Below are 24,784 nucleotides of genomic sequence, written 5' to 3'. Positions count from 1 at the left end.
CTGATTGGTCTGACAAGCCATGTGAGACTCTGATAGTGAAATTACCTTCCATGCTGCATCTTGTCATAAAGTGACCCGTGAGAAAAACACGCCTTTTAAAGACTGACTGGTGAACGCAAAGCTGAATCATGGATCTAGTATTTTACGCATTGAACCTTTTACTGCTAAGTTATTGTGAAACACTTGTCCGGAAGTTTGAAACTTGTGTAATGCCATGATTGGCTGATCAGGTGTGCGCGAGGTGAGGAGCGAGAAACCGGGGAGAAGTCGTGGGAACAGGTGCGAAGTAAGCGACAGCAGCTCATCGTAGTCAGTTAATCACGACTGAAAGAAATAATAGTGCGTTTGCTGGCTTTGATACAGTATGCTAAAGAAAGTGTGCTAATAGGAGAACAGCACATCCCAGCTGGCATTAAGAAGAATATCAAAGCGAGCTCCGTTTAGAAATCAGGTAAGTTAATTATATTCAAGCGAAACCATAAAGGTGGCGCGTGACAGAAAACAACGCTAACCTGTGTTTGCACGCGCACTTATTAATATGATAAATTATTATGATATGATAAATGCTGTGCACGCTTTTAATAGTCCTAGTGCGGGGTGTGTGTGTGTGTGGGGGGGGGTTCCATTCCGACCTTAAGTCCAGTCAGCGCTGTCAGAAAGATGTGTCTCCGGGCACCGCTGCTAAAGGGAGGCGGGGCATGAACAAGCTGCTGGAGGATAGTTACAGATTTCTGTCAGAATCTGCAGATTATACAGTATAAATAAATGTTCACATTATCTTCCCAACAGCTTCACTAACATCTACACGGGATGGACACGAAGCGCTCATGTGTTCTCAATGTCTTCTTAGGCGCTTCTCCAGCGCTGATAATTGGCATATGTTTTGTGTCAGTGACATAAAAGACGGATTTAATGCGACATGACCATTAAAACAGCAATTGCTTTCTAAAACATCAGATATGTATCGGATTCAGTACGACATACGAAAGTGACCCAGATCGGATTTGAAAATATCGGATTTGTGCTGTTTTTACACTGTCATACCATGATTGGATATGGGTCGCATAGGGTAAAAAAAAAAAGTCGGATTTGATGCGCTTTCGCATGCAATGTGAACTTAGCCAGAGCCTCCACATGTTCTCACTGTAATTTGCCTCTCATGAATGAATTTATGATTGCACTAATTTGAATGTTCAAGAGAAAATCAAACGCATTTTACTCACAGTACCCTACAAACGTCACTGCTGTTTAGTTTTCTGTCTTCATTTATGTTGGAAGTGATAGCAGAGCTGTACGTTTGAATTTGTTTCCAAAATCCCTCATTTAGATGGAAGCTAGTGAGCTAACTTCCTGCTAATTTCGTTTCATTTTCATGGTTGCCTGGATGATAAACTCAATTGTTACACATGGTAGAGCAGAACGCTGATCATTTTATTACAGATGAAAGACTTTAGATAGCTTTTCAACTCTCAGTGATTTATGGACCTGCAGCAGCGTTTGAGCCCAGATATGGCTAGTGACGTCAGACTTAAAGACCGGATAAAGAGTGATATGAACATATCTATAACTTACCGGAATGAAAATGTCTGGAGCACACCAACAGATATTTGGAGATGGAAGAGAACTGGATATCAGCTCGTCTCATAGCTGCTATCCAGACTAGACGCCTTCTTTTGGTAACATCCGATACAAGAGCTGCCTCATGTTGCTTCCAGGTGGGGAAAGAATGAAAAGATAAACCATTTTCAACCTTATCGCCGGTCGTGCGATCTAACTTTACCGCACAGCAAGTACGAACCATAGCTGGTGTTATCCGTGTACTTTCGCTCCTCTTTCGCTAGCGCTTTGTTTGGCCCAGAAACATGGCGCCTCAACCAAAAATCACGGCCACGCCCCTCTCGTCACATCACGCTCCAAAAGCCCTATTAGGCTAATCGTTGCGTCACTTCCGGTATTTCAGACAATCCCTTTCTGTCAGGGATTTTTAATTTGTTGTGGGTTTTTGTAATTTGTTGTGGGTTTTTTTTAATTTGTTGTGGGGTTTTTTAATTTGTTGTGGGTTTTTGTAATTTGTTGTGGGTTTTTTAAATTTGTTGTGGGTTTTTGTAATTTGTTGCGGGTTTTTGTAATTTGTTGTGGGTTTTTGTAATTTGTTGCGGGTTTTTAATTTGTTGTGGTTTTTTAATTTGTTGCGATTTGCACTTCCCAGCCACCGTAGGAAACAGGAGTGATACAACTGCTGCTGTCAGACCTGCAGGTCTCAGGCTGTGATGTTCTCCTTTATATCTCCAAAAGCTGATTCTGTTCATGTGGACGTAGCGTTTGTGGGAGAAACGTTTCGTCACTTATCCAAGTGACTTCTTCAGTCTCAGCTGACTGCAGGTTTCCCCAAATCTTATAAACAGTACATTTGCATAATGACTGAAACCAGCCCACTGAAGGAACAATGGGCTGGGAGGTCAGTTCCTTAATCATAATTATGCAAATTCTCATGACCATTGATCAACAACCACTGATCAAAACCCACTGATCAAAGACCACTCCCTGTCCAGGATGTGTACATCCTCATCATTGAAAGAGTGTCCACTGGCCTGTAGGTGTAAATAGACTGCAGAGTCCTGGCCTGATGAGGTAGCTCTTCTGTGTTGTGCCATCCACTTCGCCAGAGGTTGTTTGGTTTCCCTGATGTATAAATCCTGCCAATCCTCCTGGCACTTAACAGCGTACACTATGTTACTCTGTTTGTGTCGGGGGACCCGATCCTTGGGGTGGACCAATTTTTGGCGCAGCATGTTTTGGGGTTTAAAAGCCACAGAGACCCGGTGTTTCGAAAAAATGTATCTCAACTGCTCCGATACTCCTGACACATACGGGATCACTACAGGTAATCGCTTGGGCAGCGGTTGTCCTCCTCTCCTGGATCGGCTGGAGCTTTCTTTAGGAGCCTTTCCCATCCATCCATCCATCCATCTTCATCCGCTTTATCCGGGGCCGGGTCGCGGGGGCAGCAGCCTAAGCAAAGAGGCCCAGACCTCCCTCTCCCCAGCCACCTCCTCCAGCTCGTCCGGGGGAACACCAAGGCATTCCCAGGCCAGCCGAGAGATATAATCTCTCCAGCGTGTCCTGGGTCTGCCCCGGGGCCTCCTCCCGGTGGAGGTGGCCCCGGGGCTGGAGCCTTTCCCGCTTTGACAAAAGTCCAGCTGGGATAACCACATTTACTCAGGGCCTTCTTGATGTGCTGTTCTTCTGCCTCCCTGGCTGCTGTGTCAGTGGGGATGGTGTTGGCTCTGTGTTGTAGCGTCCTGATGACACCCAGTTTGTGCTCCAGTGGATGATGAGAGTCAAACTTTAAATACTGATCCGTATGTGTAGGTTTACGGTACACGTCAGCTTTTAGATGTCCCCCATTACTGATGGAAATCTCACAGTCTAAGAAGGCTAACCTGCCACTTTTCATATCCTCCTTGGTGGATTTGATGTGTCGGTCCACCGAGTTACTGTGATCTGTGAAATGTGGTACGTCCTGAGATTTGATTTTCACCCAGGTGTCATCCACATGTCTGAACCAATGACTTGGTGGTGTTCCAGGGTAGGATAGCAAAGCCCTCTTTTCCACTTCTTCCATGTACAAATTGGCCATGATGGGTGAAACTGGGTAGCCCATCTCCCAGGTCCTCTAAGGTATGGAGGCCTATCTCCCACCACCACTTCCCCTGCCAGTGGCAGGCGCCCTCAGACATCAGTGCATTGGTGGTTCTTTGTGTCCGGGGATGGGCGTCCAGGTACACACCGGCTCACTCTTTGGTGGCTGCTTATCGGGGCCTGGAGCCTGGGGCTCCCTCGGGCCACTTCGGGGGTGGGGTCCCCTTGGCCTCGCGGCCTGGGGCTCGGTCACTCTGGCACAGCTGGCTGCCAGCGGAGCTCACGGGCACGTCACTGCAACCCCCCCTGGCTTCTGCTCCGCGGCTGCTGAGTGACCTCTCATCTGGGGCTCTCCTCAGCTCTTTCTGGGACAGTGGCACGGCTGCCCCTCTGTTGGTCTTCCTTGGTCTCTTGTGTTCTGGGGGCCTCTGGATGTCTGGAGTCTTGATCTCCTCCATACCTGCTTCATGCCCAGGAGGACGGGGCTATGGCCCCCCACACCCTCTAGCAGATCATTACATGAAGGAACCTTTTAAATACAAGCGCGTCCATGCTCACAGGTGTACACACGGGTGCTCACACACACAAACTACACCCTTTTTGGCTCCTACCTCAAAGCTCACTGTGCGCTTTCGATATTAGGTGCTGCACAATAATGTTTAATATTTCGTATTTACTGTTATATTCACATAGATCATCATGATGTTGTTTATTCTATTGCTCTCGTTTCTTCTGCTTGTTTTCTTTTTTCTTTCTCAACAGGTGATCCAGGTGATTGATATATGTATTTTTTGTCTGCTTATTTTGTTGGTTTTTGTTTTTTGCCCTTTATCCCCGTCCCTCTTCTCTGCTGTTTTTCTTTCCCTCTTTCTTTCTCCCTTTTCTTTTCCTCATTCAAGTCTGTCCCGTATCTAGCAAGTGAAAATAAAAAATAAAATAAACAATAAAAAGTGAATCAAATAGACCATTACGGCAAGGCTGGGATGGTCCATTTGGTAAAGTAAATCCGTTGGGCATCTTTCTTTGCCTTTAGACAATAATTCTGATGGCAAAAGAGCCAAACAGGACAGGCAAAAAAAAACAAAAAAAAAAAACATGCTAAACCCTGAGTTGGCCCTGATGCATCCATCGGAGTGTGTGTGTTTGTGAGGAGCAGCTCGTGCTTAGATACAGATAAAAGGATGAATGTGAGCATGAAAGCGCCCGAGTGCTCAAATTCAGGAGAAAAGTGCTGTATGAGTACCAGCTCTTTAACCATCAATATTAAAATATATATATATATATATATATATATATATATATATATATATATATATATATATTTTTTTTTTTTTTTTAAGACATGGAGGAAGTATGTGCCCACTGTAGTGATGTGTGTGTAATTGGTGATCGTCCACTGTTGTGTAGTTGACAGGATTTAAAGAAGGAAGTTGGCCTGGTCATGCTGACACAGAAAGCACCGAGCACAGAGGGAATATTGTCTTAAGCTTAAAGGCTTTTGAGAACCATGTTCACATGATAAACACAGATGAGTCAATATTTAACAATCACAAGACAGAAAATATCTTCATGTATGGTCACACACACTTTTGCCCCAGAACATTGTGTCAGATAGTTTTTCCTTTGCTCAGCTGACCACATGTGGGTCATAGGTCACTGTGGCAAAGGTGAAGGCACTCAGGCGTTGCTGCTGTCCTTTGCAAGAAGGCTGTAACTGTGTGAGAATGAGACAAATGAAAGAGACGCGTCATCAGACAAAGAGTCCGTATTGATGTTGTTTATTGATTTTGAAGATACTCTGCATTTAACTGCTATTATAATAAGTTTAACTTTGCTTGGTTTGGTCTCCCAGTCTCCACTATCAGAGTAAATTACAGAAACATGCATTGATTGTTTGACTTTGAGTTAGACTGATCGTTTTCCAGGAGTCGGCCAATTAGAGGGCTCCCGTGGCCCCGCCTGACCTCTTAAAAGAATGTTTGTTGCTGTTGCGTGTCAGCGGTGCATTAGTGCATTGTGGAGACAGAGCGGCAGTAAAAACTGCAGGATCCTTGCCACTGGATGCTCAGTGTCTCACCTGGCTGCTCTCTGTTGCAGGTTAGTGGGTGAGAAACGCGTTAAAACATGGAGAAACACACATGGGGATACGGAAATAGTGTGTGTAGTATGTTGTTCTTGCATTATCCTGTTATTATTAACTGTTGTACAGTTAGCATTCACAGCTAAGCCTCTTCTTTTACAGGTTATTCCAGTTTAAGAGACTGGCTCATGTTATTGTCATGCATGTGTTGTGCTGGGAAATGAAACACTGAGTAGTATTAGTGTAGGTGAAACAAGCGCTCTGCAATCAAAGGATGAGAAACTAGACTGAAGGTTTCCTTGTAATGTGGAAGCGTCTTCACTTTATAATATAAAGCACCCTAGAGTGACTGCTGTTGTGATTTGATGCTACATAAAATGAATTGAACTGAATTGGTGGATGGTCTACCAAAATAATAAAAAAAAGATTATTTAAAAATGCTAAATGCTTTTCTGTAATAATATTACTTCTAATTTAAGTTTTGAAGTTGATTGAACTCTTTCTGCATATGTGCAGTCGGGGAAAGAAGGATTCGACCCCTTGTTGAATTCATAATTTTGACCACGTGCAAAGAAGTGAGCACTCTATAAGTTCAATGGGTTTTTTTCTTGGTCTTAAAAGAGAAACAATAGCATTAACATTTAACAGTGATGTATTTTGTTAAGCAGTTTATGTAGAGTAACAGGATGTGACTGTGAGAGAGGGGACAGCTGATACAGGAACCTGAACTCTTGAGGTACATTTCAACTCAAGCTGTGCTTTAAGTAGGATTGTTTTCTCACACTTCAGTTCAGTCTTACAGACAGTTTTTCTTTTATCCTGCTAATGAGAATGCAGCAACTTGTCGTGGGTCTGCCTTGGTGTTGCTGTGAGAAGTGTTGTCTGTGTTTTCTAGAGTCTAGACCAGGGATGGGCAACTTCAGGCCTCGAGCAACAGTGTCCTGCAGGTTTTAGATCTCACCCTGGGTCAACACACCTGAGTTAATTGATTAGTTTATTACTAGGCCTCTGGAGGACTTCAAGACATGTTGAGGAGATGATTTGGCCATTTAAATCAGCTGTATTTGACCAAGGACACTGGCCCTCGAGGCCTGGAGTTGCCCACCGCTGGTCTGGACCAAAGGTTATCGTCTTCATATGAAGATGTCACTGTAACACAGTAAGGGGAATTGTTGAAAAGAATATATCAATGGGCCAATAGGCTCGACTATAGGAGCACAGGGGTGAGTTTAAATTAGACACAGAGACAAGAATGTAACTCAAAAGAACCAGCCAACTTTAGTGAAAGAAACCTAAGGTTGACAAGCACAGGTTAATGACACTTTACAATGGTAGAAAGGAAACTTACAAAAATTAAAAGAAAAGTAAAACACATAAACTACTAAAGCAATGACTTGGTCAAGTGTTACTTTTGGTTTTCAATGTTCGGGTTTCAATGTTCAGGTGCACCCTAGTAACCTGACTCCTTAACTCTTATAGAAACAGATTACACAAATCCAATGTACATTCAAATGAAAATCTCACACTCTTTTCACATGTGGAGAATATTCTACACAACAGCTCATTATTTAAAGTCCCAAATAAAAAATGTCCAAGGGGTAAAGTCCAAAAAATTCCCAGGGTGTGAAAGAAAATAGGGGTGAGAGAATGTCAGTCAGTAGTCTTATGTATAACCAGCTGTGCGTGAAAGTGTGAGTGATACAGTCCTACCACACCGCAAGGTGCAGCAGATCATCAAGTGGAAAAGAAGCGAATCTCAGTCTCTCTAAGTCCAGGTGGGAAGGCTCGCCATCTATTTCACCGGAGGAATCCACCTCAGGAACAATTCAGCATACAAAAAAAACCTGACCTGTCAACAGACAGGGTCAGAAGAGCAATTCAAATATTAATTATGCTGTTCTAGCTATAATTCACAATTTAGGATCTTGTTGAAGTCACATTCAACATCAATTTGCAATAAAAATACTCAAATTTGCAAAAATAAAACATTTCTCTTACACAAACTATGCATTAAACCAAGTAAAGTCAGTGCATATGCATATATGTCACATATGCGACAATTATTAATCAAACAATTGAGATTAATTCAGTTTCTCAACAATAAAATGTGAAACAGACGTGAACTAACTGAGACATACAACATGTGCTCACCGATCTCAGTGCATCACGGCCGAAGACAATGGTATGGTGTCTCTCGGTCGGAAAATGCGGGGCTCTAAATAACGTAACAGGACATGTTGTTTTTCTCTTTAATAACAGTAATACGACGTGAAGGAAAATAAACATAAGTTGCGCTTCAAGTGTTACCTTACTTCTGGAAGCAGATTGAGATAAACTTTCAGGCAGTTGATAGCAACCACAGCTAACAAAGGCTAACAGTTTAGCTCCACGCGGTACTTTCTAAAGTCACCAGAAAACTGCAGCATTTGCCTGTTTACTCACTGTGGCTACTTTTAACATGAAAGGTAGCTGATAACCAGTGAACTTGTGTGCAGCACAGTTGGTTGCAACTTATATCTAATACTTTTTCCAGCTCAAAAGCTTCAGTCTCTCTTTTCTCCTGCCAGCACGCGACTACCTCCACACATAGCAGCGAACACAGAGCACGTGGGTGGGACATACAGTGGCAGGCTGCTCTCCCATTGGTCAAAGCATACTGGGACCTGTGCATTTTGATTGGTTGGGCAGGATGTCCATCTCTCCTCATATCAGTCCTTAAAGTGGTACCCTCATTGTATGTGGGTTACATCACACTTTCCAATCTGTTTATTTTTCAACAGCTTTGCAGTCACAGTCTGTGCTGGGAGACTGTGTGGACTTAGAAATGTGGACCCAAACGCAGACAAAATGAAGCGCTTTTTGTTATAGCTGATGGAAAAATTACAAAATAAAGGGCAAAGCAAACAATACAAAACTAAAGAATAACCTAAACTGGCTAAACTAGAATTGAACATGAAAACCCTGGACATGCTTAACACGAATACCTGAAACATGGAACGCAGACGATCTGACCCCGACTGACAGAAAACTCACACACTAAATACACAGAGAGGTGATGAGGGGACTGGAAACACATGAATGAACACGAATGAACATGGGAGCAAAACTAAACACACTGAACAGGGAACGCAAGATAATAAAACAGGAAACATAGAGAGACGTAGGCTGGGACACGCGAGCCTGACATGAGGGTTGAGGGAGGGCAGACGAGAGAGAGGGAGAGAGAGGGAGAGAGAGGGAGCGAGGGACATAAGTGGGATGAGGGAGGCTTAACTGTGTTTTTGTTGTAATGCTGAGAACTCCTCCAACTATTAAACACCAACACTGGCACAGAATGGGACGAATACATCTGACGCCTGGGAGAATCTGTTAAATATATGATATACGATCCAATTACACTGTAACGTGAGTCACAGCTGAACGAGATCACCTGCTATTACTGTACAGGAAAAGCAGCAGTCTTTCATTATGTTTCTGTACTTAACAGTAAAGAGATGTTGCACGCTTCAGTGCACAGGATTATTATTGACAAACAAACAGACCTTACATTAGACCAAAGTCTTTCAGGTCCGGATAAACATCTGCCACTGCTGTCTGTGTGTGTCAGCTTGAAGATTTGGTTATAATCAGCAGCCGATATCTGATCTGTCTAAATCTGCGACTCTCCGCCATTTGACCCTAGAACTGAAGAAGCTTCTCAGATGAAGGTGAAACGTCTTCAAGCAACTTAAAGAAGTCCAAACGCTTTTCTTTCCAAGCTCCTTAGACTACGATGACCTGGATGATTGAGAACCTTCACAGACATACAGCCCTTCTCAGAGTCTCCAGTGACATTTTGATGCAAAACGATGCAGGAAAATGTTCTGCTCTCCTGATGTTGATAGAGTTGACCATCGAATTCTGCTTGAAAGGCTGAAACATTGGGTCGGTATATCTGGATCTGCCTTGGAGTGGTTCTCCTCATATCTATATGAACGATACTTTTCTGTGACTGTTTCCAAATACCGGTCATCTTCCACTTCTAAGCTTTTACTTTTATTTCAGGTTTGTGGGTCAAGGACCTGGAGGCTTCAGAGGGGCTTTTAATAAATTTAGGGGTCCTAGAGGAACCCTTTTGAGGGAGCAGGTGTTACGTCCTTCTGTAGCCCCTAATTATCTCAATGTGTTCAGCTGGTGCCAATTGGCCACACCTAGTCAGGTGTGGATAAAAGCATACCTGAGGCAAGCTTCCCAGGGAGCTCACTTGTCTTTGCCTTGGTGGCACCAGCCATTTTAGCCAACCTGGTATTCCATTCTAAGATAATACCTCTTCTCGCCTATACTCTGGTATTCATCTCCTTTTTTATGTTGCGGCTTTTGAGCCGGGTCGTAACATAACCTATGGTGTGCCACATGGTTCTGTGCTGGGGCCTTTATTGTTTCTAATGCATCTACTTCCTCTCCAGCATATGTTAAGCCCCTTTGAGGGCATTTGCTACCCAGATGATATCCAGTCCCAGGATGTTTCTAAGCTGCAGATTCTGAATGAGTGCTTAGAATCCATTAAAGGTTGGATGGTCGACAACTTTCTCCAACTTAATGAAGGACAGACCGAAGTCCTTGTATGTGCTCCTGACAGACATGTACCTAAGATAATGAATGCTCTTGGTCCTCTTTCAACATTTGTGAAATCTTCCATCAGGAACCTCGGGGTAATCTTTGACCCGGCTCACTTTGGATGTTCACGTCAAATCTCTGGTTCGGTCCTGCTTTTATCACTTAACAAAATATTTCTAAATTAAGTCTCGCACTGAACTGGAGATTATTATTCATGCAGTCATTTTATCATGATTGGATTGCTGTAATTCACTGTTTACATCTCTAAGAAAAAACTCCCTGGAGCGTCTGCAGATTGTCCAAAACGCTGCAGCAAGGCTTCTGACCAAAACATCGAAGTACTCACATGTGACACCGTTGCTGATACAGCTGCATTGGCTCCCCATCGAATTCAGAGTCCATTTTAAGATTCTGGTTCTGACCTTTAGAGTTCTTCATGGTCAAGCACCTGCCTACATCATTGAACTTTTACAGCCCTATGTCCCTAGCAGGTCTCTGAGGTCATGTGATCAGAGCCTACCTGTTATTCAGCATACAAAGCCACCGTGGCTCCCAGACTGTGGAACTGTCTCCCACTGAGCTTAAGATCTGTGGACTCAGTAGCTTCTTTTAAAAAACAACTAAAACATATTTTTAGAATTGCATTTTGTAAACTTTTGTCTGTTTTTGTTTTATACTTTGTCTTCCCTGTGTGCACTTTGCGATCTTTTATCTAGAAAGGTAAAAGACATAAAATTTACTTACTTACTTTACTAAACTATGGATAAAAAAGATTCAAAGTACAATAACGATGTGTCTTCTCTTGCTCTTTCTAGTTGACCTCCTGGCCAAAAACGTCTTCATATTACTTGCAACCACACCTCAGGGCATTCAGTCTAACTGCACCTGGACGAACAGAGCAGAGCAGTCAGTGTTGTTGAAGGCACCTCATCGCAAATAACATGGAGGAGTTTATTCAGAAGCTGCCAGATCTAGATGTCAGCTGCTACGCCAGAAACATGTCCACCCCTGTGTTAGTCAGCATGGGGGCTGTGGTTGCTGCGACAACCTATTACCTGGCAACACGACCCAGGCCCCTCCCACTGGTCTGTGACCTCCAGATGCAGTCAGTTGAGGTTCAGGTAAGTTTGGTCCCTGTCAGAGTCACAGGATAGTTATGCTGATCGATAATGTGACCCACTAATTACTTGCTGTCATTAATTCTCTAACAAGATTTTTTACACAGAAATGTTCCAGCTGCTGTCGTTGTTGTATTGTTGTTGCATTCACGATCTGTTTCATTGTCATTGTGAGGGTGGAGATTTGGCACGCCGATCAGTTCTACTGACCACTGACAGTCCCTTGACACATATCTATGATGATGCCACTACGTTGTATGAATTCTTTCTCAGAGGCGCCAGAGTGTCCAGTAAGTCACCGGTAATACAATTTAATCCCAATGTGGTACTTTTACTGTATAAATCAAGCTCGCATTCACATTCATCCTTAACTGCACTGGTGCAGTAGTGATGATGTGTCTAACATCTCAAAGTAACTTTGACTTTGTTGAATACAAAAACTGTATATAAAAGATTGATATTTTATTTGAATATTTAGATATTTTAATACAATTTTATGACACACGTTATGTAAAAATTAACCTGATATGCGATCATTAAGGCAAACTTAGCTGTAGAGACCTCAACTGTTGTTTTTACAGTTTTCATATTAAACATCTATGCTGCTGCTTTAAAGATGAGCATTTAAAAATGGGACCCTTTTTCCATTTTTGCAGAGGAACAATCTGAAAAAGAAAGTGAATGACATGGATCACCACTCATGTAGTTTTTCCACATTAGAGGAACAGCTTTGTCACATGTATGTGCCAACCATAAGAGCCATTGTGTCGGTTGTTTTGGAACCAGAAGTCCATATTTAGTTAAGAAGGTGAAAGACACAGTTAAATTATTTCAGAAATCTCTCAGTCAGAACATACTATATCATGTTTAGGTGGAAGCTAGCAAGCTAACTTTCTGCCAACTTCTAACTCCGTTAAATTTATTAAATTCTGTTTTCTTGGATGCCTGGATGTTAAACTTAATTGTTACACCTGGTGAAGCCGCAACGCTGATCATTTTATTAAAGATGAAAGAATTTAGGCAGTTTGTAACTCTCAGTGATGCTGCAGTGTTCGTTTGACTTTGGGACCTGAAGTTGACGGAGTTTAGGACCCAGATTCCTCCGCGAGGCTCCTGACTACAGTAGCCATAATGCTCCAACAATCCATCAAGCAGTGCGACTTCGTAGCTTACAAAAGTCGTACTAAAACATTTTTGACAGATGTTTGAGCGCCGTGTAGCACATAAAATCGGTTCGAGGTCAGTAAGCACAACCAGAATTCATACATAAGGCGCACTGTAGATTTTTGAGAAAATTACAGGATTTTAAGTGCGCCTTATAGTGCGGAAAATATGGTACACAAACAGTCAGTAACTACAGCAACTAACCGTAAAATGTATGTAAATTTTCCACGTTATCCACTAGGACAGAACAAAACACCTTTTTCCTGTATTTACCTTTCTGCTCCCGCCGACACATTTGACCAATAAGGGGCCTAAATGTTCTCATGCGGTTTGCAGTGATGTGTACTGGTTCAACTGCTATTCTCTTGTAGGTTTTTTTTAAGTGTGAACATAAACAAAGCAACAGGAAAAAGCTACAAGTTTGCAAAGTCCTCAACTGATTCACATCAGAGTATAGGTGTGAAAACGCCCTCAGTGTGTAAACATGCTGTTAGCCTAGCTGAATTTTCACTGACTGACTCTCTTTTGAAGCCAAAGTCAAGTGTCCATTGCAGGGACTGCGGTCTTTGTTCTTCTGTGTTGGCTTAATTTTGAGGTTGCTGCTTTTATCAACAGTACCTGTGTACTCTTTCTTAATGCCAAAAAGGCTGACACAATAGTCAACACTCCAGTTTACTGCTGTGCCAGCAGCCAAGCATGCAGGGTAGGAAGTGTAATCATCTGTATGTGTAATAGGGATATGTGTATGACATCCTGGGAACACTTTTGAATTTGTGACATTAGGTTGCTCTAACTTTCCACTGTAGTAACTCTTCTCTTTCATCGTCCAGGTAACGGTCCCTGTGTCGGCTCCAGGAAGCTAAAACAGCCTTATGAATGGATTTCCTACAGAGAGGTAAGAGATACCAAGATTAGCTCACCTTGTATAAACATTATAGCCTCCAGGGTGAAAGCTACAGTTTGCAGTCAGTATAAACAGTTGTTTACAAAGTGGTGGTCAAAAAGGTGACCTTGTCTTTTATGGTCACGTTGTTTGCCGGTGACATTCACTCTGCAAGTGCGTCATTTTATTCTGTATGCAAATCTGAAATCGTCACTTTGTAACTTTCTGCTAAAAGTGATCAAATGTAAATGAGAAGCTGAAAAGGCAAAATGAGCATAAATCAAACTTTGATTTCTGAGGCTGAACAAGGTTGAGTTTGTCAGCATTAACAGCTGGTGTGTGTGTCTGTGTGTATATGTGTGTGTTTATGTGTTAGGTAATTGAGCAAGCAGAGAATCTGGGTTCTGCATTTCTTCACAAAGGAAACAGCAAGACCACCGACTCTCACATCGGCATATTCTCTCAGAACAGACCAGAGGTACACTACTGACCCACTTTGGACTCGGACAAGATGGCGCCTGTGTTTGGCTTTGCCGCTTGTACAGCTCGCTGGTATAGTTTTATACTGGCCGCTATAGTCACTTGCAATATTATTTTTACCGTCCTGTGTTTTGATTTTGTCTCTGCCACCAATACTTATGATCGGGGCATGATGTTGTATATCAAAGATTCAATGGAGAGCTACTTTGACAGCTGGGACAGTTACAGGAAATTTTTCCCTCCACCCTTTGTGTGTTCCTCACCTGAGTGCATGTTACCGTACATGTCGGTGGGATTTAACACGAAGAAAAGAAGAAGTAGGGGAACCAGGGCCGGTGTCCAGGTGCGACTGAGAAGGTACCGAAGATTAGCTTCTTGGATGTGGGAAGAATCCCGGTGCCTGCGACCAATTCGTCTGTTGTCACCTGGTGCCGACGCTACACTTCAGTTCCCAGCTCGGAGTCTATGGTCTGATGGCCCCATGTTCACTTGGCGTCCCTCCTTTGACCGCCGTTTTGATGGCAGAGGTGATGTACCACTATGGATATTAGCTTCTGCTAGCCCTGAAGTCCCCGCTCGGCGTAACAGGTGTAGAGGTGCGCACAGGTGTTTAATTCGAGTGCCACTGCAGTCAGCTGTTGACTGCACTAACCAAACGTCATCAATCAGGTTTGCCCTGCTCAACACTCGCTCAATCACAAACAAATCGTTTATTTTAAACGATCTTTTTGTAAAGGAATCTCTCAACTTCATGTGTTTAACTGAGACGTGGCAACAAAACATGGATTATATACATCTGAATGAAATTTGTTCGACTGGCTGCTCCGTCATCGGAACTCCACGTCTTTCGGGACGTGGCGGAGGTCTCGCTGTTGTGCACCAGGACAGATTCACATGCAGACTGATGAACTCGGATTCTTTTACCTCATTTGAACTTCAGATGATCAAGGTCGGCTCTTTGCACACCTTTTATTGTATTTTAATCTACCGACCTCCTGGCCCTGCCGGAGTCTTTTTAACTGAATTTAACGACCTCCTATCATCCATTATTAAATTAGAGAAGGTGGTAATGTTGGGAGATTTTAACTTTCATATTGATGATGCATCCTGTAATATGGGTGCTGACTTCATGACTATCACAGAGTCTTTTAATTTTATGCAACATGTTTCTGGCCCTACACATGTAAAGGGTCACACATTGGACCTTGTTTTCTCCTTGGGTTTAAATATAAATGACATTCGTGTGGAACATGTCCATGTGAGTGACCATAGCTGCATATATTTTAACTTGTCTTTTTATTTGGATCCCCCGGCTTCCAAAATAACGATTGAAAGGCGAATCATAAACCAGAACGCCGGCAAAAGGTTCTCTGCCATGTTCGACGCTGAAATGACTTACAAGCATTTGGACTCTCTTGTCTCATCCTTTAATAACCGGTGTAATTCTATTTTAGACATAGTGGCACCTCTGAAAAAAAGTACTGTCCTATATTTGAAATCTCATCCTTGGTTAAATGAAAACATTCGTAATTTCAGGAGATACTGTCGCAAGCTAGAACGTTTGTGGAAGGCTTCCAAGCTTGAGGTTTATAAGCTACACCTTAAAGAATCTATCCTCTTGCTAAATGACATGTGGAAAAATGCCAGAACAGAGTATTTTTCACACCTCATAGCTTCAAAAAAGAAAGATCCTAAATTCTTGTTTAAAACAATTAAGAGTATTGTTTCTCCTGATGCTCCTAGTGCACCAGTTCACTCAACGTCCGAATGCAATGAGTTTATGAACTATTTCAGAAATAAGGTCATTGCCATCAGGTCTAATATCTCTCCATCATCTTCTCAATATCAAACTTTCAACTTGCTTTCCTCTGATACTTGGTCCTCTTTTACTCCTGTTACACTACAAGACATCAGAGGCCTGCTTTGTCATATAAAACAGACTTCAAGCCCCCTTGATGTCCTTCCATCTTCATTTTTCACTAGTGTGTTTGATTCAATTGGCCCCTGTATTGTGGAAATGATAAATACTTCTCTTCATACTGGCTCAGTCCCCAGCTTCTTTAAACAAGCTATTGTTGAGCCAATATTAAAGAAACCTCAGCTGGATCCATCTCTTCCTAACAGTTATAGGCCAATATCCAAATTGCCTTTTATATCAAAAATTTTAGAAAAAGTAGTACTAGAACAACTTAACTATTTCCTGGATAAAAATGCTGTTATGGACACTTTCCAGTCTGGTTTTCGTAAATTACATTCCACTGAAACGGCCTTACTTAGAGTATCTAGTGATATCTTGATGGCAGCAGACTCTGGAGAGTACACAGTGCTGGTCCTGTTGGATCTCAGCTCTGCTTTTGACACTGTAGATCACAGTATCATGATAAACAGACTCGAGAACTTGTTTGGGATTACTGGTGTTGTTTTAAAATGGTTTATATCATATCTGTCTGAGAGATCTTTTACTGTTTGCATGAATCATGTCACATCAGAATCAACAGTTTTGCCGTGTGGGGTACCTCAAGGATCTGTCCTGGGTCCAATTCTCTTTTTACTTTATGTATTTCCCCTAGGCCAAATTATTAAGCGCTATATATACATCTCCTATCATCTCTATGCTGACGACATCCAACTATACTGTTCCTTCAAAATGTCTGAGTTTTATAAATTGTCTAATTTAAGTAATTGCCTGACAGAAATCAACAAATGGTTATATGACAATTTTCTCCAACTAAACTCTGATAAAACAGAAACTCTAATTATTGCTCCAGACCACATGGTCCCAGAAATTAGACAGCATATCAGCTTCTTAGACCCTTCTGTAAAATCAAGCCTTAGAAATCTCGGTGTCATATTTGACAGCTCGATGTCGCTCGAGCAACATTCTAAGCAGCTGGTCCGAAACTGTTTTTATCATTTACGGAATATCTCTAAACTCAGACTAATGGTATCAAAGCTTGAACTTGAGATGATTATTCATGCTTTTATTTCTTCTCGTTTAGACTATTGTAATGGCCTTTTTACTTGTTTTAACAAATCAGCCTTAAATCGTCTTCAGACTGTGCAGAATGCTGCAGCACGTCTCTTAACAGGCACCAAGAGAAGATCACATATCACTCCAGTCTTGGCCTCCCTTCACTGGTTGCCTGTAAATTTTAGGTTTCATTTTAAAATTTTAGTTCTAACCTTTAGGGCCCTACATGGTCAAGCTCCTCAATATTTATCTGACCTGCTGAAACCACATACATCTTCTCGGGCTTTAAGGTCATTAGATCAGAGACTGCTGGTGGTACCGCGCACTCGTTTTAAAACTCGTGGTGATCGGGCCTTTCAGACTGTGGCACCACGGTTGTGGAATTCACTCCCACTGTCTCTTCGCTGCACGGACTCCATTGATTCTTTTAAGAAACAGCTGAAGACATTTTTATTTAGAAAAGCATTTGATTAATTTCTTCTTATGCTGTTTTTATAGTTTTATTGTTTTACATTGTTTTATTTACTGTTATATTGTTTTTATATTCCCATTTCCTGTGTTGTAAAGCACTTTGTGATTTTTATCTGTGAAAAGCGCTATATAAATAAATTTTACTTACTTACTTACTTACATAATTGCACACTTTCACGGTTTTAGTCTTTACTTTAACAAGCAGCTGCTCTATGATCTCACAGCCTCATTACTTCAGTGCTAAGATGAACCTGAATGTGCTGCTTTTTGACGACGGAGTCATTATCAAACTTAATCTTGTAATGTTTGTGTGTGTAGTGGACCATCAGTGAGCTGGCGTGTTACACCTATTCTCTGGTGTCAGTCCCTCTGTATGACACGCTGGGAACGGAGGCCATCGGCTATATTATAGACAAAGGTAAACAATGGTGACTTGGATACATGGCAGAGGTTTTTCTGAAGACGTTCAGCTGATTATTTGCTATTTGTTTTTGCAGCTTCTATCTCAACTATAGTGTGTGATGTGATGGATAAAGTCAATCTAGTGCTGGACTGCATTAACAACACGAAACACAGTGTGAGAACCATTGTTCTAATGGAGAGCCCAAACACCAGCCTGATCGAACGGGGACAGCAGGCTGGAATCCACATCCTCAGCCTGCAGGAGATGATGGTCAGAAGGGCTTTTTCTTTTTTTTAAATTAATTATTATTATTATTATTATTTATCGTAATTTCTTTGTCTTTTGTGTGTGTTTGTTTCATTCTTCTGCTTTTACCTTTAATAAATTTTATTCTTTTCCTTCAACAGCTTCTCCTTTGTTTTCTGTTTTTGTGCAGTGCTGTAAAAGTACTCAATTCCTTCCTGATTTTCTATTTTTCGTATATTTCTCACACTTTCAAATCTTTCGGATCATTAAACAAATTGGAATATTAGACAAAGGCAAGAGTAAATACAAAATGCAGTTTTAAACGATGACTTCATTTATTAAGGTGGAAAGAAAACCTATCCAACCTAGCAGGGGTCTGCTGTCAATTAAAGGGGACGCTCCCCACCTTTCAATCCGTGTCACTGGTGTGGTTCGCTTGGACAGATGTGAGCACAGTAATCACACTCTGGTGCAGACCAGAACCACCACAATGAGACGCTTTGGAGGAGGTGGTCTCTGTGCGAGTCCAAATGAACTCCAGAGCAATTCACTTAAATGTGATCTGACCCAAATACCATGTGTATACTGAACTAAACACCTCCCTGTGTCCAGCTGTGACAGTGGGAGGTTTAAATACACAATGCAGTCTTTTAAAAGATAAACTTCATTTATTCAAGGAAAAAAAGCTACCCAGACCTTCTATGTGTGAAGTTATTGATCCCCCCTTTTCAAACCATGAGTTAAATGCCATTAACCACATTTTCAGAAAGTTGAGTTTAATTTTATTTGATTACTGTCAAATCTTCTGACTCATGAAATCACTGGAATGCTAAACCTGTCTAACAAAGTGAAGTAGGTTAAAAGAAATAAAGTTTAAAAGACCAAAAGGAAACAAAGTCCTTGACATCTATCAGTTACAAAGTTGTTACAAATGCAGTTCTAAGGGCGAGCCGGTGACCACAAATGGATCAAACTAGAAGCGTTCAAGTGAACCATCCCTGGATTGGTCACATAATCAGATTTACTCCTAGATTGCATCAATGACACATCGAGGAGGTAACGGAAAAATAAAACTACATCTAAAGAACTGCAAGCCTCACTTATCTCAGTAAGGTCAAAGTTCATGATTCAACAATAAGAAAAGAGATGACATCATGGGAGAGTTACAAGGAGAAAATCACTGCTGACCAAAAAGAACAGGCTCGTCTCAGGAGGGTTTCACAACCAGTTAACAGCTTTTACACAGAGCCAAACTGGCTTTGATAGCTTTTCATCTTTACTAAATGAAAAGTTTACTCTGATTATCTTTGTGTAAAATTAAATTTAAAAAAAAATTAAAATTTTTCTAGTAATCTGAAACATTTCAGTGTGACAGATGTGCAAAAAGCTAATAATCCAGGAAGTAGGCAAATAGTTTAGTTTTGCTGTCCTTGCTGCTTTGTGTTTATTTGGCCTGTTTTCACTTTCATTTGTTTCTTAGATGGTTACTTCTTCTGCCTACGTTTCCTGTTGTTTTGTCTCAGTTGTCATCATTTCCTTTTATCTCTGTATTCTCAGATCTGTTAGTTAACCTGCTTTTCTTGTTGCACAGGCCATAGGGAAGGCCAACCACCAGGAACCACTGGTATGTAAACACAGGCCTGTTAGACTGTCTCTAAATATTGAGGATGCTGTCTGATCCATTTTTACCTCCATCTCTTCAGCCTCCTCAGCCCAAGGACATGGCAGTCATCTGCTTTACCAGTGGAACAACAGGTGACACATCCACAGACTCACAGTGACATGCAGCCACTCTGATATGCGTTAGCTAAAATATTTGCCATGTCTCCTGTACGCACTTTCAGGAAAACCAAAGGGAGCTATGTTGACACATGGGAATATTGTCTGCAACTGCTCAGCTGTCATCAAGGTCACAGAGGTGAGGTGCTGATGTAATCATAGGCCATCTCTCTATTTGCTCATCGCACATCTCTTTGAAGCTGGTCGTTTGAGACCTTGTGGTGACCCTCTAACTTAGGGATGTCAGACTCATTGTGAGTCACATACAGCCCACTTTGATCTTGAGTGGGCTGGACCTGTGAAATGCTCCTTTCATTTAATATAAAGTAGTAACTCCACACTTAATCCCTGAGATATGTTAACGTGAAATGTAAAAACTAAAAGTTTTTCTGCATAACAAGAAAATGTTTTTCTAGTAAATGAAAGTAATCTGTCGCTGTGACTCTTAGGGCTTAAATTGTAAATAAATAAATGTGCAAAATTACAGAAAACATTTCATAATTACTACGGACTCAATGTAGAAAACTAAAGTTTCTATAGTAGTTAAAGAAAACATTTGTTTGTCTGTTACTTTAATGTTATATGAATTGTCTCTTTATCAGTAGAAAAAACTGTAAAACTTATGAAAATATAACAAAAAGTGTAAAATGTATGTCCAAAGATTGCAGTCTTTGTTGGACCAATTTGGCCCCCGGGCCTTATGTTTGACTCCCCAGCTCTAACGTATTGTATGTCAGTCTAGTATTTTCCTCAGGTGCTTGCCTGGAAGTTGAGACTTTATTGATTGTGGGTACTGCCCACTTTTCATCACCAGGAGTTTGTTCACCCGTAGATACTCAAAGTCACCAAAAAGCCTTAATTTTTATTCTACCCTGTCCCCACATCACTGCACATCATTTCTAGTGTCAATGCAGCTTCAGGAAGGAGAAGGACAGGAAAAATGCTGAAGGGAAGACAGAGAAAACACAGCTCACTAAGACCTTTAATGGTCTCATCTCTCTTCTCTCCAGTCGTACGTTCAGACCGCTTCAGAAGAAGCTTGCTGTCTTTTCTGCATCTGTCCTACATGCTGGGGAGGGCGGTGGGATTACGAAGGTTAATGCTTTCCCTCTCTGTCTTTGTGCATGTGTGTTTGTCTTTGTGTTGATTGCTTGCTGCGTGTGTTTGTTTTAGACCACCTGTCCAGTGCTTCCCAATGATATCCATTTGTCCTATCTGCCCCTGGCTCACATGTTTGAGAGGGTCGTGCAGGTTTGTTCCACCTGTCGTTAAAAATCAATGAGGATTCCTTCCAGCCTGCTGTGTCAGGCTCCTTTTAATAACATTGTCCCAAATTTCCTCTCCTTGTCTGGTAGGGAGTCATGTTGATGCACGGAGCCAGGATTGGTTATTTCCAGGGAGATATTCGTCGACTGTCAGATGACATGAAGGCGCTGAAGCCTACTGTGTTCGCCGTGGTTCCACGACTCTTAAACAGAATGTATGATAAGGTATGAAGAAGTGTAAGCTTTCTGCTCATTTGTGTGCTATGATATCTTATAAAGATACGATTTTGCATAAATGCAGTGCTGATCGTAAGCTTTACTGATGTTGTTCTGTTTAATCCTGGTAATTCTTCTGGTGTAGATCTTTGGTCTGGCCAACTCACCCTGGAAGCGCTGGCTGCTGGAATTTGCCTTCAAGAGGAAGCATTCTGAGATCATGAAAGGCATCATCAGGAAAGACAGTATATGGGATAAGCTCATCTTCAACAGGGTTCAGGTATTCAGAGCCAGCACCACTTTTATTTTAATACTATTTTGTCAGCTGCTGTTATGACAAAATGACTAATTGTCCATGAATATATACAGTTTATTATTTTAAACAACAGTGAAAAAAATAAAAAAAACAAATACCAACCTACTGGGGATCCACATTATTAAAAGGAAAATTTCCATTCCAGGAAAATGGAAAACAGAGCAAACAATGACGATACAAAAACACTGTAGCATCAGAGCATTAACAATGTCTGAGTGAGTTTGTTTGGGATGCAGTTGAACAGCTGTGAAGTAAATAATGTGATGTGCTGCCCTCTGCAGGCCAGTCTTGGTGGCTGTGTGCGTCTCATGATAACAGGAGCTGCTCCCATATCTCCAGCTGTTCTCACCTTCCTCAGAGCTGCACTAGGCTGTCAGGTAACACACACACACAATTGCTGAATGTAATCTACTGTTATACTGTGTTGTTTTACTTTCGTAATATGTGACGTCACAGTAATGTCCTCTGGGATGATCCACCCCGCCCTCCTTTTGTCATTTTCCATGTTGCATAATTCTGTCTGTAGCAGCAGCATCATTAACGATTATAATAATAATTGTGGTTTGTGCTCTGTCTCAGTTCTATGAAGGCTATGGACAAACCGAGTGCACTGCAGGTTGCACAGTGACCATGCCTGGAGACTGCACTGCAGGTAGCACATAACAAAGCTGCAGAACTTAACCAACCCTACTTAACCTACTTTAGCCAACTATGTAAAAGTGATAAAATGATTACTGATCTGAAGATGACCTCAAACTGACTTCATCTCAACAGGTCACGTTGGAGCGCCTCTGCCCTGTAACACAGTTAAACTGGTGGATGTACCCGAGATGAACTACCTGGCTGAAAATGGAGAGGGAGAGGTAAAACCAAAAAGCAGACATCAGCACATATAGCTTACTTAACGTCCATAGTTGTTTCAGTCATTCACACTAGTCACGTGCGCATATGTGTTCCAGGTGTGCGTGAAGGGCGCCAACGTATTCCAAGGCTATCTAAATGACCCAGAGAGAACAGCAGAGACCATCGATGCAGATGGGTGGGTCCACACGGGAGACATTGGGAAATGGCTTCCGGTGGGTTCTTCATCTGTTCATTACATTAAGCTCAATACATATGTGGTCTGTGGCCACACCTGGATTCAGTGTGTGCGCGTGTTTGTTTACAGAATGGCACCCTGAAGATCGTGGACAGAAAGAAGCACATCTTTAAGCTGGCACAGGGCGAGTACATTGCTCCTGAGAAGATAGAGAACATCTACATGAGGAGTGATGCGGTGGCGCAGGTATTTGTGCATGGAGACAGTCTGCAGGTAGGTCCTCTCTTTAAAACTTTAAGTTTCTTTAGAACAAAGTCCACTTTGAATGAGATACATTTACATGTTGTTTGCCTCCAGGCGTGTCTGGTAGCAGTGGTGGTTCCTGACCCCGACTTCCTGTCTGACTGGACCAGGAGGACGCTGGGATTGCAGGGCAGCTACCTGGAACTATGTGGCAGAGCGGTAATGGATTCAAAAAGCTTGCACAAAAGTCTTGAGCCATCCCTTATTTCTTTATATTTTTGCTGCAGGTGAAATAGGTGGAGCAATTTATTGAAATATGTGCAAATATAAACTGATAAACAGTTTATAAAGCAAAATCTGATGTCTAATTATTATGTGTACACATAACATTGGTTTGTCTGTTGTTTAAGTTTCTTTTTATGGTTCAATGACTCATAGGCCAGTGTTCAGCAGCTTAACAATGTTAATATTGAGTAATATATTGAGAATTTTTTCATTCTTCTGTATTTAGGAAGTTAAAGCAGCCATCTTGGAAGACATGCTGAGGCTGGGCAAGGCAGGAGGCCTCAAGTCCTTTGAGCAGGTACAGCACTCAGTCGTAGTTGAAGTATTTCTGTATACTTTGAATTGTTTTTCCATCAAATATTAGAAGTAATATTATTATTGTCACTAACACCACCTGGCCACATGTCTGTTCTTTAGGTAAAAGCCATCTGCATTCACACCGAGCTGTTCTCCATCGAGAACGACCTGCTCACTCCAACAATGAAGGCCAAGAGGAACGAACTGCGCCAGTACTTCAGATCCCAGATCGACGAGTTATATGCTGGGATCAAAATGTAGAAGGACAAGTGGAGAGCGGGAGGGAAGAATAGGCGTCAGCTCCTCTAATGGTGCTTTAGATTCAATTAAAAGGGGAAAAAATAGCAGAAAGCAAATGAATGAGACCCTCTGAGGCCATCATCATAGGCCATCATCATGCCTACAAAGCAGGTTATCTTTTTATTACCTGGATTAATTAAAAGTAACAACTACTTTCACACACACAATGGTGCTTATCAAATCAGTAATGTGATTTTATGGACATAGACAAAGACAAGGACACTACAGTACAAACCCTGAGGACTCGCTTTAGTTCTCACGGCCAAACAACATGATTGTCGTGCTCAACAGAACACAAAAATAATTTGACTACAGGATCTGTGGTACGCAAGACAGAAAGTCGATTTTAACTGTTGATGGAATTGATTAGTCTTTGATATTTAAATATTAATGATGATGATGCTGATAAGGTGCTGAGTCTGAAGAAGCTGTTTTTGTTGGTACTTCACCTTTGTCACATCACAAATCTCAGGCCTGCAAAAAGCAAACACACATTGTGCACTTTCGTTTTCCATCATTCTCACACAGAATGGTTCACTGGCATTGATGAGACAGTTTGATGTCATGATTTTGTTTTAGTGTTGAAATTTTTAACAGCAATATTGTTTCACTTGGTTCCTTCATTGTCTGCATGAATTAATTTAGTTGCAGTCAGGACTTGTCTAGTGGGATCAACAGATGAAACAATTCAATGTTAGCTTACTGTACACAGGGAAGTTACTCAGGAACATACAGGGCAGACACAGAGGGAAAGCTTTGTTAATGTTTAATTACTTTATAGTAGGTTCAGGAAGGGAAAAGATTTGGCGAATGAATCGGTTTTTGTAATAATGCATTATTTAGATAACAAGGAAAAATAACATTAATTTGTATTATAATTGTTTTTAATGTCACATTTTGTAAAATATTTGATTAAAAAATGGTGTAATGTTTGTACATTGCTTCACTAATGCACAAACTTGAAAGATTCTCATTTCTTTTTGTTATTTT

General features: G+C 41.5%; 1 protein-coding gene across 6 annotated transcripts; it reads left to right on the top strand.

The window, feature by feature from the left end:
• Positions 1-50: 50 nt before the first annotated feature.
• Positions 51-24,662, top strand: LOC102788952 (long-chain-fatty-acid--CoA ligase 1-like). 6 transcript variants are annotated; one of them, XM_035912417.2, is made up of 22 exons: positions 51-451; positions 9,405-9,646; positions 11,134-11,439; positions 11,612-11,726; positions 13,431-13,495; positions 13,860-13,961; positions 17,724-17,823; positions 17,903-18,078; positions 19,646-19,678; positions 19,758-19,809; positions 19,899-19,972; positions 21,007-21,084; positions 21,189-21,323; positions 21,460-21,594; positions 21,912-22,007; positions 22,210-22,282; positions 22,405-22,493; positions 22,590-22,706; positions 22,799-22,942; positions 23,027-23,131; positions 23,424-23,495; positions 23,615-24,662. In XM_035912417.2, exons 3-22 carry the CDS (start codon positions 11,260-11,262, stop codon positions 23,753-23,755), a joined length of 2,082 nt encoding a protein of 693 aa, XP_035768310.2. In that variant the 5' UTR covers positions 51-451; positions 9,405-9,646; positions 11,134-11,259; the 3' UTR covers positions 23,756-24,662. The 6 variants fall into 6 exon arrangements, with proteins under 6 accessions (XP_035768310.2, XP_035768312.2, XP_006782133.2 ...); XM_087847480.1 differs by lacking the exon at positions 51-451 and adding an exon at positions 5,629-5,739; XM_035912419.2 differs by lacking the exon at positions 9,405-9,646.
• Positions 24,663-24,784: the final 122 nt, after the last annotated feature.

This window comes from Neolamprologus brichardi, chromosome 2, assembly GCF_056152115.1.
Source record: "Neolamprologus brichardi isolate AB-2024 chromosome 2, ASM5615211v1, whole genome shotgun sequence".
NCBI classification, from domain to species: Eukaryota; Metazoa; Chordata; class Actinopteri; order Cichliformes; family Cichlidae; genus Neolamprologus; species Neolamprologus brichardi.
The sequence above is the reverse complement of the archived record's forward strand: the minus strand, read 5'-3'. Positions and strand labels throughout refer to the sequence as shown.

Excerpts from the sequence above, each read along its gene's own strand:
- LOC102788952 (XM_035912419.2), top strand. The coding sequence starts at position 11,260 with ATGGAGGAGTTTATTCAGAAGCTGCCAGATCTAGATGTCAGCTGCTAC. Across the intron at positions 11,727-13,430 it reads CAGAGGCGCCAGAGTGTCCA|GTAACGGTCCCTGTGTCGGC; the intron begins GTAAGTCACCGG and ends TTCATCGTCCAG. Across the intron at positions 19,679-19,757 it reads CCAACCACCAGGAACCACTG|CCTCCTCAGCCCAAGGACAT; the intron begins GTATGTAAACAC and ends CCATCTCTTCAG.